We start from the raw sequence: 22945 nt of genomic DNA on the forward strand, positions 1-22945 counted from the left end.
CGATCAAAGTTAATCTGATAAGATTGATCGATAATATCAGAAATATGGTGTGAATTAAGTTATATTTTACCACTTTAAAAAACAGAGAGTGATAGTAAGATAAAGATTCTAGAGAAAAAATCAAATAAAAACAGCTACACGGAGCTACAATTTGCTACAGAAAGCCAACAGGAAGTAGAGAAAACACTGTCCAACAGCCACTTTGTTGTAACCATCAGTAACTTTGCAACTACATCTAGTTAGGATAGGTTTAGAGTTAGTAGAATATACTTGTTCAGTTTCTCATAATCAGTGTGTTGTATGTTGTGGACCCATCACAATAAAGTGTTGGAAGATATCAAGCAGACAGTCTGCTAATACTCTAATGACTGCTAGCTGACACGGAGGTACTTCCTGTTAGTAGAATGTCTAAAGTGCACTGTCAGATTAAAGTGTTACCATTTTTTCTTTTAGGGGAGAATGAGGTAAATTGAGAATAAGAATAAATGAGCTGCTCCCTGTATCTAAGAAACCATAAACAAACGTAATCATGTGATTGCATATTAGAATGTGTATGTCACAATCGTCAATCCATCTTCAACTCACGTGGAGAGAGCTAACAAAAAATACTGTCATTCATCACATGATTCAAGTTACCAGTCTTGCATCTTAAATAAAATGAATTATAAAATCAGATGTAAAATAAAAACGTTTGGACGTTTTTACATTGATTTCTGTCAATGTAGGCAACAAAACATCGTAGCTTAAGTGGATCTGAGCCATTGTATAAAACGTCAGTGGCTGAAAAACTGATGTAATGAATATCTGCTGATTGCTGATTAAGGATGCCTTGCGCAAGTATTATGTCTTATAATGTAAGTGATCATATTCGTCAGTTCATGAATATATTCAAAAAGAACTTGCAGGACTCGTCTGGTCACTGCGAAACTCAAGAAGGACACAGACATCAATAACAAACCAGTTTTAATTCCAGTTTTATTGATCTTATATTTGCAATTTATACACACATCGTGACAGCAACTAAAACAGGTCATTTGTCAGAGCAGGCCACAGGGGTTCTGTGGACATTACTGATGGCAGACCTCTAGAAAAACATTCCTTCTTGCCCTTTTCGTACATTTATTTCAATAAAGAATGTCATCTTTATCAGACAAATCCACAAAATATAAAACACCATGTTGACATCTTTAGAAATTTGACCAAAATGGCTTTGATAAACCTTATGTTTGAAAATGAAGAATGTCCTGTGTAAATGAATAGGCATGCATAATACAGTGGATAACCCCCCACCCCAACATTAAACTAAATGATTTCATAAGCATGCAATTCATGCAATTATGATTTGACAGCCAAACCCCCTGGTCTTATTAGCAGACCGTGTATTATAGGTGAAATGCAGACAGGAGAAATAAAATAATAAAAATACACAGCAAACTGCTATCAAAAAAAGGTTTATTTGGGGTATTATTAATTATTATGGGTATCTTTCAAACTCCCCTAAAGAAAAGTAAAACAATCTGTCTGAATGCAGGATGATGATGATGTGTGTGTGTGTAATTGTATGTAAACAACCTAACTGTATATTGCTGGTTTTATTGAAGGTTAGCTGGGTGAAGTGCTTATCTATAGCCAGAATTGTTTTCATTGCTGACATTAAATTTATTCCTGCCATGTTATATGTAGAAATATGTTAAATTGTTAATATGCTGAACGTGTCACTACTTGGAAATCTACTGAAAATGTTACATATTCAAGTGTGTGACCTATTTTGAGTAATTATTCCATAAACTGCTTTGCAACAAATTAATTTGGATTGTTTAGTGTGCAGGATTTGCTCAGCGATGTTGTGTGTGTGTGTGTGTGTGTGTGTGTATATATATATATATATATATATATATATATATATATATATATATATATATATATTTATATACTGTATTTCGTGTGTGAGCTGAAATAATCCTCCTCAGATGACGTATTTGACCGTGAACACAGCGCTGATGGCCGCGAAGGCCACGCTGACGGCAGACATGTGAAAGTGAGCCGGAGCAGAGTTGCACAGGTCAGCAGAGCAGCACGTCTTTGTCACCTGGTACATCGTGCTGCCCGAGTTGGACGGGAAATTCGTCTGTTCAGTTTTGTTGCATCTGGACAATTCCAGACATCCCTTTGTCTTGATATCCACGAAACCAACTGAAACAGAGATGCAAGAAAAACAAATGAAGCTTTAAAATCCCATAAAAAAGTGTTCGATGGCTTTTGAAGAGCATAAACTTACTAGCTGTCCCTAATCCGCTGAAGCATTGTTCACCATCATTACACGTCTTATTGGTTGTAATGCAAAGGTCCCAAAAACCCAGTTTACACTCATAACACTGCAGCGCTTGACCTGAGAGATAAAAGATTCATGGAAAATTCAAACTGTCAGTAACATCATGAAATGTATTCAAATACAACGAAAAAAAAGGCATAGACGTTTCTGCAGTATAAAAATTAATAAACAAGTTATAGAATAGCCTGTTGCACATGCTTCTCACATAGATCAAATAAGGAACATAAGTAACCTTCTCAACATTTCTCAACAGCCCTTTCTCCTATCTGTGTGCTCTAGATTCTGTGAAGCACCTGAAATATTCACGTAAAAAGAAGAAAACCACTATAAAATCTTGCTGGACTGGTCTGGTTTCTTTGGGGCAATACACATCTCTGCTAAATGATGTCATTCACGGCAGCAGAGGGATGAAGAATTACACATTAAATTTAAGCTTTCAAGAGTTCATCAACAATATTAGTTCAGCCTAACATACAAAAAAGTTGTTTATAAATGTTTAATTTTATAACCCATTGATGGAGTGAGAGGAAATGTTGACAATTTTGAAAAAGTTTTACATACTTTAATATCTGGTACACATGCACAGGTACACATACAACACACAACCGTAGTTATAATGGTTTTTATACTGTACAAACTGTCATTTCTATCCCTCTACACCTAAACTTACTCACTCACAAGCAGAAACTGAATATAGCTGACAGTCTTACGAAAGAAATGGAAATCTTCACAGACTGGTTACGGTCACACCCTGGGTGGAAGTTAAAGCTTTTTAAGGATCAAGGATTACAGAAGCGACCCTTCCTTTCCACCACACCTACGTTCATCTGGATCTCTCCATGACAGCATTTCATTACATCAGGGATTCTTGTGCAGTCGTTTTTAAAAGAACAATTACGGACTAACCACTAAGTAGACCAAAACATTATTTACCAATATTTAGTAATAATTGTTATCTTTGGGGACTTTTTTTTAAAAAGTCAGAATTTTATATATATATATATATATATATATATATATATATATATATATATATATATATATATATATATATATACTTTTTCTGACTTTTTCATTCTGGACACAATTTCTCACCTCACCCAAAGCTACACTAACCCTCTGTCTACATGTACACATTACATTTTACAGAATGAAGACATACATATCACACAGCAAATGCTCCATATTGTATAGTCAGGAATTCCAGTCACATTTCACTAACAGGGTTCTGAAACATGAAGCAGTTAAAGCAAACCATTCAAGTGGGTTAAAGGCAGCACAGGACAAACAAAGTGAAGAGGCAAATTCTCTGAACCATTAAACTCTTTAAACCACCACTTTGCTACACAATGAGTTACTACTAATGAAGATAAATAAACACATAATTTGTCATTCTCCAACATGCAGGATGATTCAGGTGTACTTGGGGTTTATTTTTGGTTTTGCAAGATCTGGGCAAGCATTAGCCTAACTTTGTGACAGTTCAGATAATTATAATGTTCATCCCAGTTTTCTGTGAAATGCCTTTCACAAATCCCTGTCTAACCTGTTTTCCACTGGATCTTTTGATCTTCTTTAGAGCTGTAGGGTGTGTGGAGGTTACAGCAACTTTGACACAGAAAGTTGCTCAGTACTGTTCAAAACAAACAGTCCTTTGGTTACCAACCTAGCGGTTGCTGAGACAGCGTCATCTCTTCAAGATTTCTAGATTCAATACGGAAAATAAAAGCCATAGAAAATGTGTTGGCAAACAGTTTTCCAGTCAGTGACTCACAGTTTTGAGTCACAGATAAGATCAGAAGCAGAGTGACTGAAAGTGTGTTGCTCCAGATGGGGCCCGAAGGTGCTGCTTGCATTTCAGAAGCTCAACGTTATCAGAAGCATCAGACCATATATTTATTAGCATTTTTGCATAGCAATGACAGGATGGAGTCTGGTTCATAAAATAATCAATATATATCAAATATGAATAAATGGTATAAAATTAATTCTTCATTATACATCTTTATGACAGAATATTTATTGACAGGGACTCTCTTTAACAAATAATTGCACATTTTCTACTCTTTGAAGACTGGATAGGGAAAGCAACCCAAACTTAGTTTCGAAGTGATTTTACGTGATTGTTTAGAGCAGGATTGCCCAGTCCTGTTCCTGGAGAGCTATCTACCCGAGTTCAGCTCCAGCCCGGATCTGACACACCTGTCTGAGATGATCAAGTGCTCCTGAAGATTTTAATTAGTTGGTTGAGTTGAGTTTGAACAGGGTTAGAGCTGAACTTTGCAAAAAAAAGAAAAAAAAAGACGATCTTCAGGAACAGGGCGGCCCAGCCCTGTTTTAGACTATTTAACTCTATTATAATCAAAAGGTATTTTTCCACAATGACTGAGTTTAAAATGGAGGAGTGAACAAACAATACAGCATCAGTTTGTCAAATTATATTTACTAAGACAATGCAAACAGTATAAAGCTTGTCATACTCCTTGAGGCAACATGGTTCATGACCAAGAAAAACATCAGCTACAAAAAAACAAAACAAAACAAACTAAACAAAACAAAGCATTGCCTTTCTACTAGTGCATGCAGCTTGTATGGGCAATCCATTTTTTCTCTCTCTAAAAGGTAACTTTTATTTTTTTATCTGATAACTGAGCCAACAGCGCCCCCTGGTATAAACACTCGCTGTATTGTTATATGGAATGTTATTTTGAACCAATTATCCCATGAGGGTACTCTACAAATAATCCCTCAGTTTGAAAGATACTTGAAAGTAAATTTTCCATCATTTTCTGTTTTTATCTGTGAGAAAAATAATGCATCGCCTGGTATTTTAAGGTGGCATTTGGTTTCACAATGTAATTTTCAAGAAAAAGCTTTTCAAAAGCTTTTCACTTCTATTCTATTTTACCAGTATGACACGTTTGACTTTCCTAAAATTGGTAGGGACAAGACCATCCTTAATCAAATCTCTGTGAAGGACTAGCACTGAAAAAGCTTAAATGTTTGTTTTAATGAAGTGCAAATGATGAAGTGTGCTTAGTCATTATGTAATGTTATGTGCTTTTGGGTGTGTGATAACCTGCAGTTAGGCAGATATTTCGTGTTTTTTTCTTTTTCTTTTTTTAGCTCTCATTTCAGCCAAGAAAAGGTACAAGAACCAAAACACAAAATGAGATTACATTATCTACAAGTGATATGATCCAAGATTTTAAAACAACAGAGTTTAATCAGTGGGCAAATTCAGTCAAGTTCTTTTGTGAACTGGGTGGGTCTCTCTGCCTTAAGGTAATCTGTGTCTCTCTAAAAAACAAGCACACATCCACATTTCCCACGAAAGAGCATGAAAAAATAAAAATAAAACAAGCTTTCCAAACACAATGTTCTAACAAGTTACATTACTGCATTATTAAGAAAAAGAAGTGCTCAGAATCCAGAATATTTATTTTCAAAAGCTTGATGTAGACCCAAATCACTAGAAGCAATAATTAAATAATCATAGGAGAATGACTCATAAACCACAGGCTTATAAATTTAATATGTTCGTGACTCACGTGTCCCACAATGACTGGAACAATGTGGAATGGAAAAAAAACTCATTCATCACACAAATAAAACAACCAGAAATAAGCAACAAATAATCTACAATTACAAACAATCTTCAATTATAAATAATCTACAATTCTAGTTGCTATTCGAAGTTACATTCACAGTGTGAAGTTATTAAATATCGTTTAGTAGGCTTTGACTCGAAGGAAAATAATATAAAAACATAGAAAATGTATATGTTTACATATAAAAAATATATAAAAAAAAATCTTACCCACTGCGAAACAAACCGCAACTGCAAAGATTCCGAGCAAGATTTTGTTCATGTTTCCTGATGTATGTGAGCTGAGTTGATGCAGAGGACCGTTAGACTCTCGTCAGACTGTCGTGATCAGCTAGATTTATAGAGGCACACCCAAACAGCCGCCCACTACGCGTCCAAACACGGAAGCGATGGAGCGCAGCCCTGCGGACACCTGAGTCTCCAGGGCGCGGTGAACATGACAAACCGACATAACACCGCTGCTGGTGGAAAACACTCTCCCACACATGCCCTTTTTGTTGTGGGAATACTAACATTAAACCATGGACTGTTAATTAAGGGCAACCGCTGTTCCTCTATAGGGGCAGGTGGGTTAGCGCCCCACCAAAATATTCAGCGACTTGAAAATATACAACTAAATTGTAACTATACAATTTATGCAAACTTCAAACTTCCAGGTCAAAATCAAATAGTTTAGTCCAAAACCTGTTCTCTTTTGTCAAGTTGCCACCTTTATTTAGCCTATATAGCACTTTTAACAATGCAGATTGTGACAGCAAATGAACAACATTAAATGGGAAAATATTGTGTCAATAAAGCAAAAAGGCAGCTCATCATTGAATTCAGTGATGTCATCATCCAGCTTAGTTTAGTTTAAATAGTATCTGTGCAGTTAAGTCAATGATATCGCTGTAAACGAAGTGTCCCCAACTAAGCAAGCCAGGAGCGACAGTGGCAAGGAACCAAAACTCCATCAGTGACAGAATGGAGAAAAAAACCTTGGAAGAAACCAGGCTCAGTCAGGGGAATAATGTAAATAGAATAATGAAAGTTCTCTCATCTGAAGTACTGCTGCTACATATAATTATATTGTATGTGTATTGTGTAAGTAGTATTGAAACCTTTTAGATGAGCTTTTAGAACAAGCACACCTATTCCATCTCTTTACAGTTTTTCTCAGTCGCTTTGGTACATTTCTCGAATCATCCTTGAGATTTGCAAAACAGTAAGTGCATTTCTCAAAACAACTCGTACAAATAGCAAAACACCATGGATTACCTGCAAAAGCCAGTCTCTTGCTCAAAATTCTTAGTTCATCTCTCAAAAATAAATATCTGTGTCAATGAACATGTCAGTGCCATCGAATGACAAGTCCTTGTGTCATAGTTTACGGATAAGACAGTCAAATCGCTTAGTCATGTTGTCAATATAACAGTGTGCTCTGGAGAGATGTTCTGATGTAAACTATGGCAACATTTTGGATAACAGCCAAAATTAGTAAAGATTCATTAGTAAAGATTCACTTGCACAATTCATGCCAAATTAACAAAAAGTCTAATACAGTTTTTCTCAGTCCCTTTGGTACATTTCTCAGATCAGAATTTAAATTCTCAAAACTACCTGTTCAATTCTCACATCATTGTGTCACTTGGGCACATCAAAAAAGCAGTTTCTCATTTCTTTGAACAAGATGCTAATGCTTTGGTACATCCATGCAAATGATTATGTACAATTCTCTGTTGTTTCCTACATTATCAGTTGCTAATGTCATGTTGCTCAAAATGTATTATATAGTTTTCTGTGCAATAGTCTTACCCCTCAAAACATCGTATACGTCATTAAATGCAAAATGGTTACAGTTTTTTACAGACGCTAGGACACATTTCTCAATACTTAGGTCACTTTTGCAAAACTCTTCACACAGTGAGCACAACAGAAGTCTATTTGGGCTAAACTGAGGATCGATTATCATTGCTTTGGCACAAAATGCATTCAATGACCACATCTCTCAAATTTCATGAAATATTTTCTCACTCAGACACAACAACTGCCAAAACTCTTTGTACGTACAAGTCAATTTGCACATGCTTACATACTGTTTTCAAAACTGTTAAACTTATGTTCAGAACAACAACATAATACAAAACTGAATAAGACAGCAATTTGCTACATTTCTACAGTAATATTTCAATGAAATATATTTTAAATCTTAAAATTAAATGCTATAATAACAATTGGACAATTAGTAGATTAGCATTACTATTGTATCTGTATCAGTGGATGGTGTGTATACAATTTCTTCTATTTTGGAATTAATTCTATAATTGCAAAAAAAAAAATAAACAACATAAAATATTGACAAATTCTGCATCATGTCTGATTCATTCCAGTAACATATATTGCAGTGAATTATAAACAGAGATGTGTCCTTGTTTTTTTCAAAAGAAAACGTTGTATAATGCTACATGTTGTTAGTGTTTTTTAGGTCATTGTTTTGTGGTTGACAAAGTGTGTTTGTCGGCTGTCAACCTTTGCTAGTGTTCGGGAAGAATGAGTTGATTTGAGACCTGAATAAAGTGTTTTGATAGTTGTAGTGCATTTTGAATGCGAAATGAACTGCTTTGCCAAGCTGAAAGTTGGTTAGGAGAACTGTGTGAAGAGTTTTGCAAAAGTGACCTAAGTATTGAGAAATGTGTCCTAGCGTCTGTAAAAAACCTGTAATCTAGTTGTAATAAACTGCCAAGCACACTTTTTTTTTTACACATTATTATTAGACTTTTTGTCAATTTGGCATGAATTGTGCAAGTGAATATTTACTAAAGAGGAGAATGTAGATGATAAACCAATGATAGACCATTTCTCTGAAATAGCTCAAAGGTTCATCTCATGAATCTTCAGTTAGAAAGCTTATACTGTATAGACAGAGGAAAACACAAGAGTTACACATTCTGACAATTGACTTATTTTCATCTTTGTGCCCATATTTCTTTTTCCTTTTCTATATCACATTGACATTGTAAAGGTTTTTGGCCAGACCACAGGTAAAAGTGTAACTGGGAATTCTATCCAGTCTCTTTCAATCAATATCCCACATACAGTAATGTGTAAATTTGTACTGTTGAAATGGATATATGGCATACATAAGTATATGGCATAGTTTACATCAGAACATCTCTCCAGAGCACACTGTTATATTGACAACATGACTAAGCGATTTGACTGTCTTATCCGTAAACTATGACACAAGGACTTGTCATTCGATGGCACTGACATGTTCATTGACACAGATATTTATTTTTGAGAGATGAACTAAGGATTTTGAGCAAGAGACTGGCTTTTGCAGGTAATCCATGGTGTTTTGCTATTTGTACGAGTTGTTTTGAGAAATGCACTTACTGTTTTGCAAATTGTGAGTTTGATTCGAGAAATGTACCAAAGCGACTGAGAAAAACTGTAATAATGTGTAAAAATGTGACCATTTTGCATTTACAGTTTTTTTTTCAACTGCTTATACACATTTTCCAGAGTTTTCCTCTTTTTTTCAAAACTTTCAAAATGAAACACCACAGTCAAAATATCACAAACATATTTCAAAAGCAAACATTTGTCTTATGTTGTAAACACCTTTACCATAATGTTATATTTTTGATTATGTCATATACACACTGTTTTTTTTCAATTGCTTACACACTTTCCCACAATTAGCAAAACCTTACACTCAAGGAGCAAAACACCGGCCTAGATTTGCACAACTTTAAGCACATTGTCAGCTTCACACTTTTTGCAAAACATTACACACAGTGATTTGCAAAACACTAAACACACTTGTATGCATTTGACACAGAAATTTATCATGATTTAATTTCCTTGCAATTTCAAAGCAAAAGCTTTCAAATGAGCACACCCATGAACCAATTGGTTAAACACAGGCACCAGGTGTGCACACACACTGGTGCTTAATTGTAGACACACCAATCAGGTTAAAGCACTATAAAAAGGCAACAGGTAAGTTCACCTGTCTTCAACAAAAATGGATGGTGTCAGAGGAAGAGGGAGAGTGCGGATGAGAGGGGGAATCCAGAGAGTACTAGGTGGAGGAAGAGGGAGAGGAAGAGGAAGACCTGGCGGAGGGGTAGGACATGCACAAAGAAGACAACCAAATCTGTGTAACTAAATTCGTGCTACAATTATGGACCATGTAATAAACCACGGACTAACACTGAGGGAGGCTGGATTGAGAGTACAGCCTAACCTAAGCAGATACACAGTGGCATCAATAGTTCAGACATTTCGTCAAGAGCACAGGTGAGAAACTTCTCTTCAGTCAACAGAAAATCCATTGCTTACTGCATGTACTATATCAACAGTACTGTATATGTACTCTATATTTTGGTACTGTATATATTCCTGTATGTATCATTTTACAGTAAGCTGTGTACTGTATTTTGTTTGGCCAACATAGGCTTGAACGTCGTGAACACCAAGGAGGGAGGGGCCCCATATTCACACAGGAGCAAGAGAGAGAGATCATAAACCTCGTTTTGGCCAATAATGCAATCAGACTTCGAGAAATTCAAGCCCATATTGTCAATGATCACCTAATTTTCAATAATGTCCAACAGGTCTCTCTGTCAACAATAGCCCGTATCCTTAAAAAACCTAAAGTTCTGATGAAACAACCGTATAAAGTGCCATTTGAAAGAAATTCAGACAGGGTGAAAGTCCTGCGGCGTGAATATGTGGTGGTACGTGTTGTTCACTGACTGTAGTATTGTGTACTGCACACATAACCTTTTTACTGTACATGTAATTTTACTGTATAAGCAGACCTACAGTATACTGATCTACACAATGTGATCTGTTGCTGTATTTCAGAGAGTTTTGCAAATGGATGCGGAGGAAGTCCCGCATGAGTTTATTTACATTGAGGCTGGATTTAACCTGACAACAGTACGAAGAAGGGGAAGAAACATCATCGGCCACAGGGCTATTGTCAATGTACCAGGGCAAAATTACCCTTTGTGCTGCCATTACACAGAATGGGGTCCTCCACCGCCATGCCAACTTGGGTCCTTACAACACTGAACTCATTCTTACATTTTTATACAGATTACACAATATCATCACAGCAGCAAACCAAAGGGACCAGATGCAATACATTGTCGTCTGGGACAATGTAGCGTTCCATCGTTCTGCTCTGGTCCAAAACTGGTTTCAACAACAGCCACAATTTACAGTTCAATACCTACCGCCATACTCCCCCTTCCTGAACCCCATCGAGGAGTTCTTCTCAACATGGCGGTGGAAGGTTTATGATCTCCGGCCCTATGTCCAGATGCCCCTCATTCAAGCTATGGAGGAAGCATGTGATCAAATTTAACCAGCATCCATACAAGGGTGGATTCGTCACTCGAAAAGATTCTTCCCACATTGCCTTGCAAATGAAAATCTAGCCTGTGATGTTGTCGAGGCCCTGTGGCCAGATCCAGCTAGGCGGAGAGATGTTTAGGTTTTTTATTTTTTTATTTTTATTTTTTTCGGTACTGAACTGGATATGTAATTTGTTACAGTATTACTATAAACTTAGAGTACAATGGTACGTTCAGTAATACTGTAATATATGAAAACTGGAACATGTTTTATGAATGTTTTGTTGAAATGTTCAGTATTGACTGACTTGAGTACATGAAAATAAATTACAGTTTTTTACGATTGTTTACACACTAAAATTAAAATTTCCACACAATTAGCAAAATTTTACTCCAATGAGCAAAACACCTGCACATATTTGCACAACATTACACACAATGTCTGCTTCACCCTTTTTGCAAAACATTACACACAGTGATTTGTAAAACTCTACACACATTTTCACACCTTAGACACAGATAAGGATTGTGAGGTTACTTCATTGTAATTACAAAGCACCGGATTGCCAATAACCACACTAATGAACGAATTGGATAAACACATCTACCAGGTGTGGAAGCACACATGTGCTAATTTGAAAACGCAGCACTCAGGTGTGCTATAAAAGGCAGCAGGTGAGTTCACCTGTCTTCAACAAAAATGGAAGGAGTTAGAAGAAGAAGAAGAGTGAGAATGAGAGGGGGAGCTCAAAGAGGAGATGAAGGCGGTAGAGGTAGAGGAAGAGGAGAAGGAGGTAGAGGAAGAGGCATAGGTAGAGGAGAAGAAGGTAGAGGAAGAGGAGAAGGAGGAAGAGGAGAAGGAGGTAGAGGAAGAGGCATAGGTAGAGGAGAAGAAGGTAGAGGAAGAGGCATAGGTAGAGGAGAAGAAGGTAGAGGAAAAGGAGAAGGAGGTAGAGGAAGAAGAGAAGGAGGTAGAGGAAGACACCTAGGTAGAGGAAGAGGTAGAGAAGGACTTGAAGAGGTGATAGAACCTGAACAAAGAAGACGAGGACCAAATTTGACTTGAGAAATCCGTGCAACACTTATTGACCATGTTATCAACCATGGACTGACACTGATGGAAGCTGGACAAAGAGTTCAACCAAATCTCAGCAGAAATACTGTTGCGTCAGTAATTCGGACATTTCATCGAGAAAACAGGTAAGCTAACCACACAGTATACATTGAAACTGAAGCTTGTATAATCAATATTGTTTACTGTGACATTTGACAGTAGGCTATATATATATATATATATATATATATATATTTTTTTTTTTTTTTTTTTATCTTTTTTTTTTTTTTTTACATAGGATTGAGGGTCGAGGACACCAAGGTGGAAGGGGCCCTATGTTTAGTCGTGCACAAGAGGCCGCCATTGTGAACATGGTTTTGGCCAATAATTGTATCAGGCTACGAGAAATCCAAGCCAATATCATCAATGATGACAATATTTTCAATAACATCCAACGAAAATCAAATATACATGAAGCAACTGTATCGGGTACCATTTATACCGGGTACCAAAAAAAATACTGTGCTATAGATATTGAATAGCATCCTATTTCCTTAATGTGTTTTAGAGAGTCTTGCAAATGGATGCTGCTGAAATTCAACATGAATTTATATATGTGGATGAGGCTGGATTTAACCTTGCAAAAACAAGAAGAAGAGGGAGAAATGTAATTGGGCACAGGGCAATCACCAATGTGCCAGGGCAGCGAGGGGGTAACATCACCCTTTGCGCTGCTATCACACAAAATGGGGTCCTCCACCACCATGCAAATCTGGGACCCTATAATGCAAATCTGATACTTGCATTTCTTGACCGATTGCATGAGATTGTCACAGCATTACACCAAGTGGACCAGATGCGGTACATTGTCGTTTGGGACAATGTCTCATTTCATCGGGCTGCTCTGGTCCAGAACTGGTTCCATGATCACTCTGATTTTGAAGTTTTATACCTTCCCCCATACTCCCCCTTCCTGAATCCTATAGAATAATTTTTTTCAGCGTGGCGGTGGAAGGTATATGACCTGCGTGTGGTGTTTGTTCTCACTATGACCGTTTGCCCCTCATTCAGGCCATGGAACAGGCATGTGATCTTATTGAAGCAGCTTCAGTGCAGGGGTGGATTCGTCACACAAGGCGATTCTTCCAACTGTGCCTTGCCAATGAAGACATAGCCTGTGATGTGGATAAAATCTTATGGCCTGATCCAGCCAGACGGAGAGACGGATAGTTACAGTATTCTTGTTGCTTTTACAGTAGTTTTCTTTCATTTCTGTTTACTTTTACTTTACTTTTCTTCAGAGTCAAAGTGTATGTACTGTAATTCATGCAGTAATTTTTATTTGTCTATAGATTTTATTTGTTTACAGTAATTGATATCATTGTTGGTTGATTTACTGTAACTGATTATGGGAAGAAATACTGTAAGTATTGAAATAAATACTTGAAATATTCAGTCTGCAGCATCAAGTGTTGTGCAGTGCTTGGTAAGGTTATAGTAGGCCTACAGTATTTGTCTACATTCTCCTTATATCTCAAAACAAATCATGAATAATGTTGTGAGTTTCTCACTATTTTTTGTCACCCAAATTATCTCTTGCATACAATAAGAATGTCTGGCCAAAAATCTATTTTTTTTTTTTTTTTTTACAAATGTGTTTTTTATTTATCACAGCAGTGTGAAACTGGCTGCAATAGTGTATGATCATTGATGACTGTGTTGGTTAAATGAAAACAAATAGCATTTTCACAAATATGTGTATATGTTTTGAATGAAGTGTGTCATTTTGCAAACAATCTAGGAAATTTGCTAATTGATTGTGGTGTTTGTATAATTGTGATTATATTTTGACAAAAAGAACTCTGTTTTCAAAATTGCGTGTAAGCAATTGAAAAAAACTGTAATATTTTCATCAGTCTGCACAATTGGTGTCATGTGGTGTTGGTGAATTTATTTTTACACTTTTTGTGTAAATGCTACAAGTGTTTTAGGTTGAGCACAGGAGTGTTTAACTGATTCAAACAGAATCAGACCATGTGATGGTTGTGTTTATGTTATGACAACAAAATAAGGTTTTTATAAGACATTGTTTAGTTTTGACAAAAGAGTTTCATTTTGCAAATGATCTGAGGTGTTGTGCTACTTTGGTGTAGTGTTGTGCTAATTGTGTGACGGGGTTTGAAAAACCAGGCCCTGTTTTCAAAATTGTGCTTAAGCAATTGAAAAAAACTATTCAAAACCTAAAGCTCTTCTTTTACAGTTTTTTTTTTTTCGATTGCTAAACGACAGCGAGCACAACTGGAGTCACATGTGCAAAACTCTAACTACAGTCAACATGACATTAGCAACTAATAATGTAGGAAACTGCAGATAAATGTGCATAATCAATTGCATAAATGTAGAAAAGCAATTGCAAATTGTTCAAAAGAATGAGAAACTGGTTTTATGATGTGTATAAATGACTAGATGATGTGGAGTTTGTACAAGTAGTTTTGAGAATTTCATTTCTGATTTGAGAAATGCACCAAAGTGACTGAGAAAAACTGTAATGTGTAAAAATAAAAATAAAAAGTGTGATGGCAGTTTTTGACAACTAGATTAATCATTTTGCATTTAATGACTTATACGATGAACTAAAGACCCGATGTTTTGAGGGGTAAGACTATTGCACAGAAAACTGAATAATACATTTTGAGTGACATGATATTAGCAACTGATAATGTAGGAAACTGCAGATAAATGTACATAATCAATTGCATGAATGTACAAAAGCAATTGCAACTTGTTCAAAAGAATGAGAAACTGGTTTTATGATGTGTATAAATGACTAGATGATGTCAAGTCAAGACAAGTCAAGTCACCTTTATTTATATAGCGCTTTAAACAAAATACATTGCAATAAAAGCAACTGAACAACATTCATTAGGAAAACAGTGTGTCAATAATGCAAAATGATAGTTAAAGACAGTTCATCATTGAATTCAGTGATGTCATCTCTGTTCAGTTAAATAGTGTCTGTGCATTTATTTGCGGCAAGGAACCGAAACTCCATCGGTGACAGAATGGAGAAAAAAACCTTGGGAGAAACCAGGCTCAGTTGGGGGGCCAGTTCTCCTCTGACCGGATGAAACCAGTATTTCAATTCCAGGCTGCAGCAAAGTCAGATTGTGCAGAAGAATCATCCGTTTCCTGTGGTCTTGTCCTGGTGGTCCTCTGAGACAAGGTCTTTACAGGGGATCTGTATCTGGGGCTCTAGTTGTCCTGGTCTCCGCTGTCTTTCAGGGCAGTAGAGGTCCTTTCTAGGTGCTGATCCAGCATCTGGTCTGGATACGTACTGGATCCGGGTGACTGCAGTGACACTCTGATCCGGACACAGACTGGATCAGGTGGCTACGGTGACCTTGGTATAAGAGAGAAACAGACAAATATTAGCGTAGATGCCATTCTTCTAATGATGTAGCAAGTACATAGGGTGTTATGTGAAGTGTTCCCGGTTCCGGTTTACCTAATTAATGCAGCCTAAAAATCCTTTAACGGATTTGGATATTAAAAGCATATTAGTATGTTATGTGTAAGCCAGGTTAAAGAGATGGGTCTTTAATCTAGATTTAAACTGCAAGAGTGTGTCTGCCTCCCGAACAATGTTAGGTAAGTTATTCCAGAGTTAAGGCGCCAAATAGGAAAAGGATCTGCCGCCTGCAGTTGATTTTGATATTCTAGGTATTATCAAATTGCCTGAGTTTCGAGAACGTAGCGGACGTAGAGGATTATAATGTAAAAGGAGCTCATTCAAATACTGAGGTGCTAAACCATTCAGGGCTTTATAAGTAATAAGCAATATTTTAAAATCTATGCGATGCTTGATAGGGAGTCAGTGCAGTGTTGACAGGACCGGGCTAATATGGTCATACTTCCTAGTTCTAGTAAGAACTCTTGTTGCTGCATTTTGGACTAGCTGTAGTTTGTTTACTAAGCGTGCAGAACAACCACCGAATAAAGCATTACAATAATCTAACCTTGAGGTCATAAATGCATGGATTAACATTTCTGCATTTGACATTGAGAGCATAGGCCGTAATTTAGATATATTTTTGAGATGGAAAAATGCAGTTTTACAAATGCTAGAAACGTGGCTTTCTAAGGAAAGATTGCGATCAAATAGCACACCTAGGTTCCTAACTGATGACGAAGAATTGACAGAGCAACCATCAAGTCTTAGACAGTGTTCTAGGTTATTACAAGCAGAGTTTTTAGGTCCTATAATTAACACCTCTGTTTTTTCAGAATTTAGCAGTAAGAAATTACTCGTTCGTCATCCAGTTTTTTATATCGACTATGCATTCCATTAGTTTATCAAATTGGTGCGTTTCACCGGGCCGCGAAGAAATATAGAGCTGAGTATCATCAGCATAACAGTGAAAGCTAACACCATGTTTCCTGATGATATCTCCCAAGGGTATGATAAAAAGCGTGAAGAGTAGCGGCCCTAGTACTGAGCCTTGAGGTACTCCATACTGCACTTGTGATCGATATGATACATCTTCATTCACTGCTATGAACTGATGGCGGTCATATAAGTACGATTTAAACCATGCTAACTCACTTCCACTGATGCCAACAAAGTATTCAAGTCTATGCAAAAGAATGTTGTGGTCAATTGTGTCAAACGCAGCACTAAGATCCAATAAAACTAATAGAGAAATACACCCACGATCAGATGAGTGGAACTGTTCCTCAGGGGGTCTGTAGTGCACTGTCTGATGTGATACTGTAGCTGACGGCTAAATGGTTGCAATTTTATCTCTAATAGTATCGATTTTAGAAGTAAAGTATTTCATAAAGTCATTACTGCTGTGGTGTTGGGAAATGTCAACACTTGTTGAGGCTTTATTTTTCGTTAATTTAGCCACTGTATAAATGGAATAAATACCTGGGGTTATGTTTGTTTTCTTCTAAAAGAGAAGAAAAGTAATCCGATCTAGCAGTTTTTAATGCTTTTCTGTAGGATAGGTTATCCATTTTTCGGGCTGCTCTCTTTAGCGTGCGAGTATGCTCATTATACCATGGTGTCAAACTGTTTTCCTTAACCTTCCTTAAGCGTAGAGGAGCAACTGTATTTAAAGTGCTAGAAAAGAGAGAGTCCATAGTTTCTGTTACATCATCAAGTTGTTCTGAAGTTTTGGATATGCTAAGGAATTTGGATACATCGGGAAGATAACTTAAAAAGCAGTCTTTTGTGGTAGAAGTGATGGTTCTTCCATACTTGTAACAAGAAGTAGAATTTACAATTTTGACTATATGAAGTTTGCACAAAACTAAATAATGATCATCTGAGATATCATCACTTGGCTGAATAATTTCAACACTATCAACATCAATTCCATGTGACAGTATTAAATCTAGAGTATGATTTCGACAATGAGTACGTCCTGAAACGTGTTGTCTAACCCCAATAGAGTTCAGAATGTCTATAAATGCTCATCCCAATGCATCTTTTTCATTATCAACATGGATATTAAAATCACCAACTATTAAAACTTTATCTGCATGATAATGTGGAGGTTGTACAAGTAGTTTTGAGAATTTCATTTCTGATTTGAGAAATGCACCAAAGCGACTGAGAAAACTGTAAAAGTGGTCATGTTCTGTCAGGTAAAGCAAGACAGTGAGGAAATATAGGCCATCATTTGAACAACTGAATAGGACAATGTAGCTGTGTCCCATGTCCAGGGCATGTCAGCCCATCCCATGATGCTATTATCTTACATTTTTCTATTGCGTTTCCCAACCATTTCCCTGGAGGCATTTTGTACATATTTTGGATGTTTCCTTTATCTGATCCATCCCTTTCAGGTCATGGAATCTAAGGAGCTGTAAATGGGTAAAATCAGATGGGTTTGATTATAAGGAAGCCAGTGACAATGTGTAGTGTAACATAATGCAGTGAAATCTAACAGTACAGAGGTGTATCATCCTTGTTTTGTAAAGATATTTTATAGAAGAAAACATTGTAAAATGCGTCCTGTTGTTAGTGTTTTAGTGTTTTATGAGTGACAAATTCTTTTTGTTGGGTGAAAACGTGTTATGGAAGAATAACTTTTGGTTTTGGTGCCATTTGGATGTGAAATTTACTGCTGTTCCAAATTGAAAATGGGTAAGGAGATCTGTGTAAAGTTCTGTTCTGTAAAAGTGTCATCATACCTCAAACGTTCCTAATGTGTGCTACTGGAGTTCCATCTCTGTGTGAAGACAATACAGAGTGATATGAATGAATGCATTCTGTCAAGTAAAGAAAACCTCAAAGGATATACCATGCTAAGGGAATAAGGAGCGGTGAACACTGCTGTGACTCTGTAGAGTACTGAAAGTATTCTGGTCATCCCTGTCTCCTACTCTTCTTTCCCCACCAACCTGAGGATCCAAAATCATTTTAAAGCCATTCCCTTTTATAAAAGAAGATGGCAAAGATGACACCTGAGTAGGTTGTCAGTTTAGTTTACAATTAGCTGCTATTAATATTATTATTTCAAGATATATTATTGTTTTTCTCTTTATTTCAATAGAGTAATTTTGAATGTGTTTTAACAGTTTTAAAAGCTTTTCAAAGTGTTGATATATGATATATATAGTATTTTACATGTAAAATCACTATTTCTGAATGATAGGACAATTAAGTTGTGGTTATGGAAACCATTTACCAAAAAAAATATCCACAGTTTTGTCCAAAGATGACTATATCACTGACTGTGAGAGCTTTGATGTCAGTTTTAACCAATGCATTTAAGCAGTCCAAAAATGTAAATAAAAATCAACCATTTATAACACACACAGCCTAGTTCATACCTGTGGTAAATATATCTTAGTATGTACTGACTGAGTTGACTTGTCTCAGATAATAAATCATGATTTTTACATGACTGCAGGTTTCTGGAATGTTCAAGCACACACACACACACACACAAGCAAACATGCACTTAGCTATTTAAATAGGGACATTCCATGGAATTCCATTGTTTTATATATAGTTATAAATACTGCAACCTAGGTGTAATCCACATCCCAACTCTAACGGAGGACTTGCATTTTTGTACAATACATTTTTTTTGTCCGATTTAGCTAACATTTGGTTTTAAAATCATCTCCAAAAAAACATTAGTCACATTGTCAAAACTTTTCACACAGTTAGCAAAGAAGTAGATGAAAGTGACATACAGCCAAGTATGGTGACCCATACTAGGAATTCGTGCTCTGCTTTTAACCCATCCAAAGTGCGCACACACACAGCAGTGAACACACACCCAGAGCAGTGGGCAGCCATTTATGTTGCGGCACTCAGGGAGCAGTTGGGGGTTTGGTGCCTTGCTCAAGGACACCTCAGTCGTGGTATTGAGGGTGGAGAGAGCACTGTACATTTACTCACCCCATCTACAATTCCTGCCAGCCCAAGACTCGAACTCAAAACCCTTCGATTGCGAGTCCGACTCTCTAACCATTAGGCCACAATTTAATTAAATAATCAGAACCGGGAACACTTCACATAACACCCGTTGTACTTGCTACATCATTAGAAGAATGGCATCTATGCTAATATTAGTCTGTTTCTCTCTTATTCTGAGGTCACCGTAGCCACCAGATCCAGTCTGTATCCAGATCAGAGGGTCACTGGCTGTAATTTTCTGAGATACTGAATTTGGGATTTCAGTATTGGGATATATCACAGACTGATATATTTGAAATATATCAGTCTGTGTGTAATGAATGAATAGTTTCACTTTTTGAATGGAATTAGTGAAATAAATAAACTTTTTGATGATATTCTAATTATATGACCAGCACCTCTATCTATTTGTTTTTTCTATCTAATTGATTTTATCTAATCTATAAATAAAACTTTCTCTTAGTTTTATTTTAGCAGCTGTATTTCCCTTTTTTACATATTATATGTTTAACCTCTTCATATGTTTCCATTAGAAACTGTTGTTCAGTTGGCAGGGAGCATCCAGCATGGGTTTTCATCTATTTTTGCATCATTGATTCTGTGATTGATCCCATGGTCTGTGTACCCTTACAAAAAGTAAAATAAAAAAAGTGTAACAACGTTGTTAAAGTTGTTACAAATGAAATAAAACTAGGTTAGAAAATAAGGAAAACTAGGTAATAGAGTTTTAGCATTTGTACCTTACCTCAAACTGAAAAAAAGAAACGAATGTAAAGCAGCGATACAAACCAGAAAAGTAGGAGTTTTGTCACGATGTTAGAGAAAAGTTAAAACAAAAGAAAAAAGATGGTAGACATTACGCGGATTTAAAATAAAATACATCGGACAAGATACTTGTCAAATCTATGCAGTACTTTACCACTAACTACAATTTTAAAAAGCGAGACTGTTAGACGAAAGAAAAAAAAAAAGATCCTCCAGCAGAGTTGTGAAGCGTCCGTAAAACAACCTACCACCACCGCAAACACAGTTAGAATGAGGCTCGGGAATGCTCCGGAAAAAACCACGCCTCCAGCGCTAGAGAGGGCCGGGCAGGAGGCGTGATAGAAGCATCAATTTGGCTGTAACAAGTGTATAAAAAGAGGTTTTTGTTGAAACTAATTTATCCGTACCTAGTTGTAAAATACGAACGGTGTTTTGTGAATTGGAAAAATTGGAGAGCTATTCTGTAACAATGGCCACGACATCATCACCTAAAACTCCTGAGAAGAGTGTTGAGTTAGCTATGGAACAGCTAATGTTGGCCCCGAGGAAGATAAAACAGGGGCCGTGTCTGGCCAATTTCCTCCACGAACCTTTGGACAATGTTAAGCGTGAGTTTCATCTATCCGGTAATCGTATTTGCAGTTACGATTTTGACAAGTGCAACCGCGAGGTCAGACTGAGCACCGTGGACAGTGATGAAAGGGTCACGTACGACACAGCCGAGGATCCTGATCTGTTTTTCACAGTAAAAGATTGGTGTTTATTTTACAATTATGTCTGGCGTGATCTAAAAGATGGAGGCGACGATCCTCTATTCATAGGCGAATGGAACGGTATCACTCCAGGAATGCGTTACAGAGTGCTCGGAGATCACATTGACAAGTATGCTGATGATTATATATATATTATTTGCAGCGACCGTCTCCTGGATTTACCTGAACGCACATGGCCAATATCTGAAGAGGACCATCTTAAATACTATAAGATTAAATTTTTGTTTCAGTGGAAAGACGTGCCTACGTTAGAGGAGATATTTGGAAAGATAGACAAAATGTTTAAGTGGTGCGAGGCGTTTGACAGATACAACAACATAAAAGTGAAGCTGTTTCACCCTGAATGGTGTGTGGCCAGCCGGAGAGGGGTTCATGTGGCCCCGCCTACCATCTATAATCATTAAATATGCACGTCAAGGGCCTCTGTGGAAATAGACTTTGAGCGACATCACCACCACCAACATGACTCAAGAAAATACCTCGCCAGCTCCACAATTTGTATGCGCTGACAACGCATCCGCACCGTGGTCAGCGACGGACAATGACGCCTGGCTGAACAAATTCTGTACAGAGCTCGGATACCATAACCTCGCCTTCCTCGCAAAGCACAATCCGCCACCACCTCCCCACGTTGGTCCATCTGGCACAGCAAATTCTGAAAACGTCTCGGACACCGTCGACGGTTGCATTGGGGTGATCGGACATAAGATCATTAAAGCTGTTGTTGCCATAATTCTGGAACATCTGGTTGACAAACAGCTGAAGAAAGATTGTTACGGATGTCAGGTCGATCATCCTTCGCAAACACAACATTCATGTCTCTATGAGGCACCTGCATACTATTATCTGGGATGTTTTGAACAACTCTCGCATAAATTATGTAAACCTGATCTGAAACTCATTCTGGCACAAACCTTGAAACTTGGTTTAACACCGCATCAGCAAAGAATTCAGGGGGTTGTCGATGGTGTTCTGTGTGACCTCAGAGATGAGATGTACATAGTGGAAGGTCTGGCAGAAATCCGGACGAAACTTGTGGATGAAACTTGCGAGCAGGCCTTTTTTATTGTATAAGATTATAGATGATGAGAGTGAATGTTATGTGGACAATAAACGTTTAATGAAATTAAAAAAACAAATGTTATTTGTGAGGGGAATATCGGAGGAGTGGTGTGTTATGACAACTCACTGCCTCACAAACACGTATAACCCGCGCATGACTGTTAAAAATATTCTTGAACTTATGCCTGAATGTGAAGAAAGTCTTAAAATAGGTAACATTTTATGTCTTGTACTCATGTAACCGATGTGTGTGTAATGTTGTTGTCAAGAAATGATCCGATAGACGTATATAAAATTATTGACATGCTAGTTGAGCATATGATAGCGAAAAATGTTTTAATGTGTGTGAAATTCCTTCAATATCTAGATGATGTATAATTAGATAATGTATGACCAATCAAATTGAACTCGTATGTGTCTTCTGCAACGATTGCTAATAAAAAAGCTTTTGACCCTAATAACTATGTCATTGTTTTGTGTAAACACTAGTGGTGGTAAGATGTCTGAATTAATGAAAAAAGTGTACTACAACCCAGCGCACCCTGGTTCTTTGGGAGGTAAAG

At 37.0% G+C, this 22945-nt stretch overlaps 1 protein-coding gene across 1 annotated transcript; it reads right to left on the bottom strand.

Moving 5' to 3' along the window:
* Positions 1-961: 961 nt before the first annotated feature.
* Positions 962-6295, bottom strand: spaca4l (sperm acrosome associated 4 like). The gene is made up of 3 exons (XM_059556941.1): positions 6153-6295; positions 2279-2389; positions 962-2193 (listed from the first exon to the last, which is right to left on the bottom strand). The coding sequence occupies exons 1-3, from the start codon at positions 6202-6204 to the stop codon at positions 1967-1969; spliced, it is 390 nt and encodes a 129-aa protein (XP_059412924.1). The 5' UTR covers positions 6205-6295; the 3' UTR covers positions 962-1966.
* Positions 6296-22945: the final 16650 nt, after the last annotated feature.

The sequence above is a fragment of the Carassius carassius genome, chromosome 8, assembly GCF_963082965.1.
Source record: "Carassius carassius chromosome 8, fCarCar2.1, whole genome shotgun sequence".
Classification (NCBI taxonomy): Eukaryota; Metazoa; Chordata; class Actinopteri; order Cypriniformes; family Cyprinidae; genus Carassius; species Carassius carassius.

Coding starts and splice junctions, on each gene's coding strand:
- spaca4l (XM_059556941.1), bottom strand. CDS start 6,204: ATGAACAAAATCTTGCTCGGAATCTTTGCAGTTGCGGTTTGTTTCGCA. Junction 2,390..6,152: donor TGCGGTTTGTTTCGCAGTGG/GTAAGATTTTTT, acceptor TTTATCTCTCAG/GTCAAGCGCTGCAGTGTTAT. Junction 2,194..2,278: donor CAGCGGATTAGGGACAGCTA/GTAAGTTTATGC, acceptor TCTCTGTTTCAG/TTGGTTTCGTGGATATCAAG.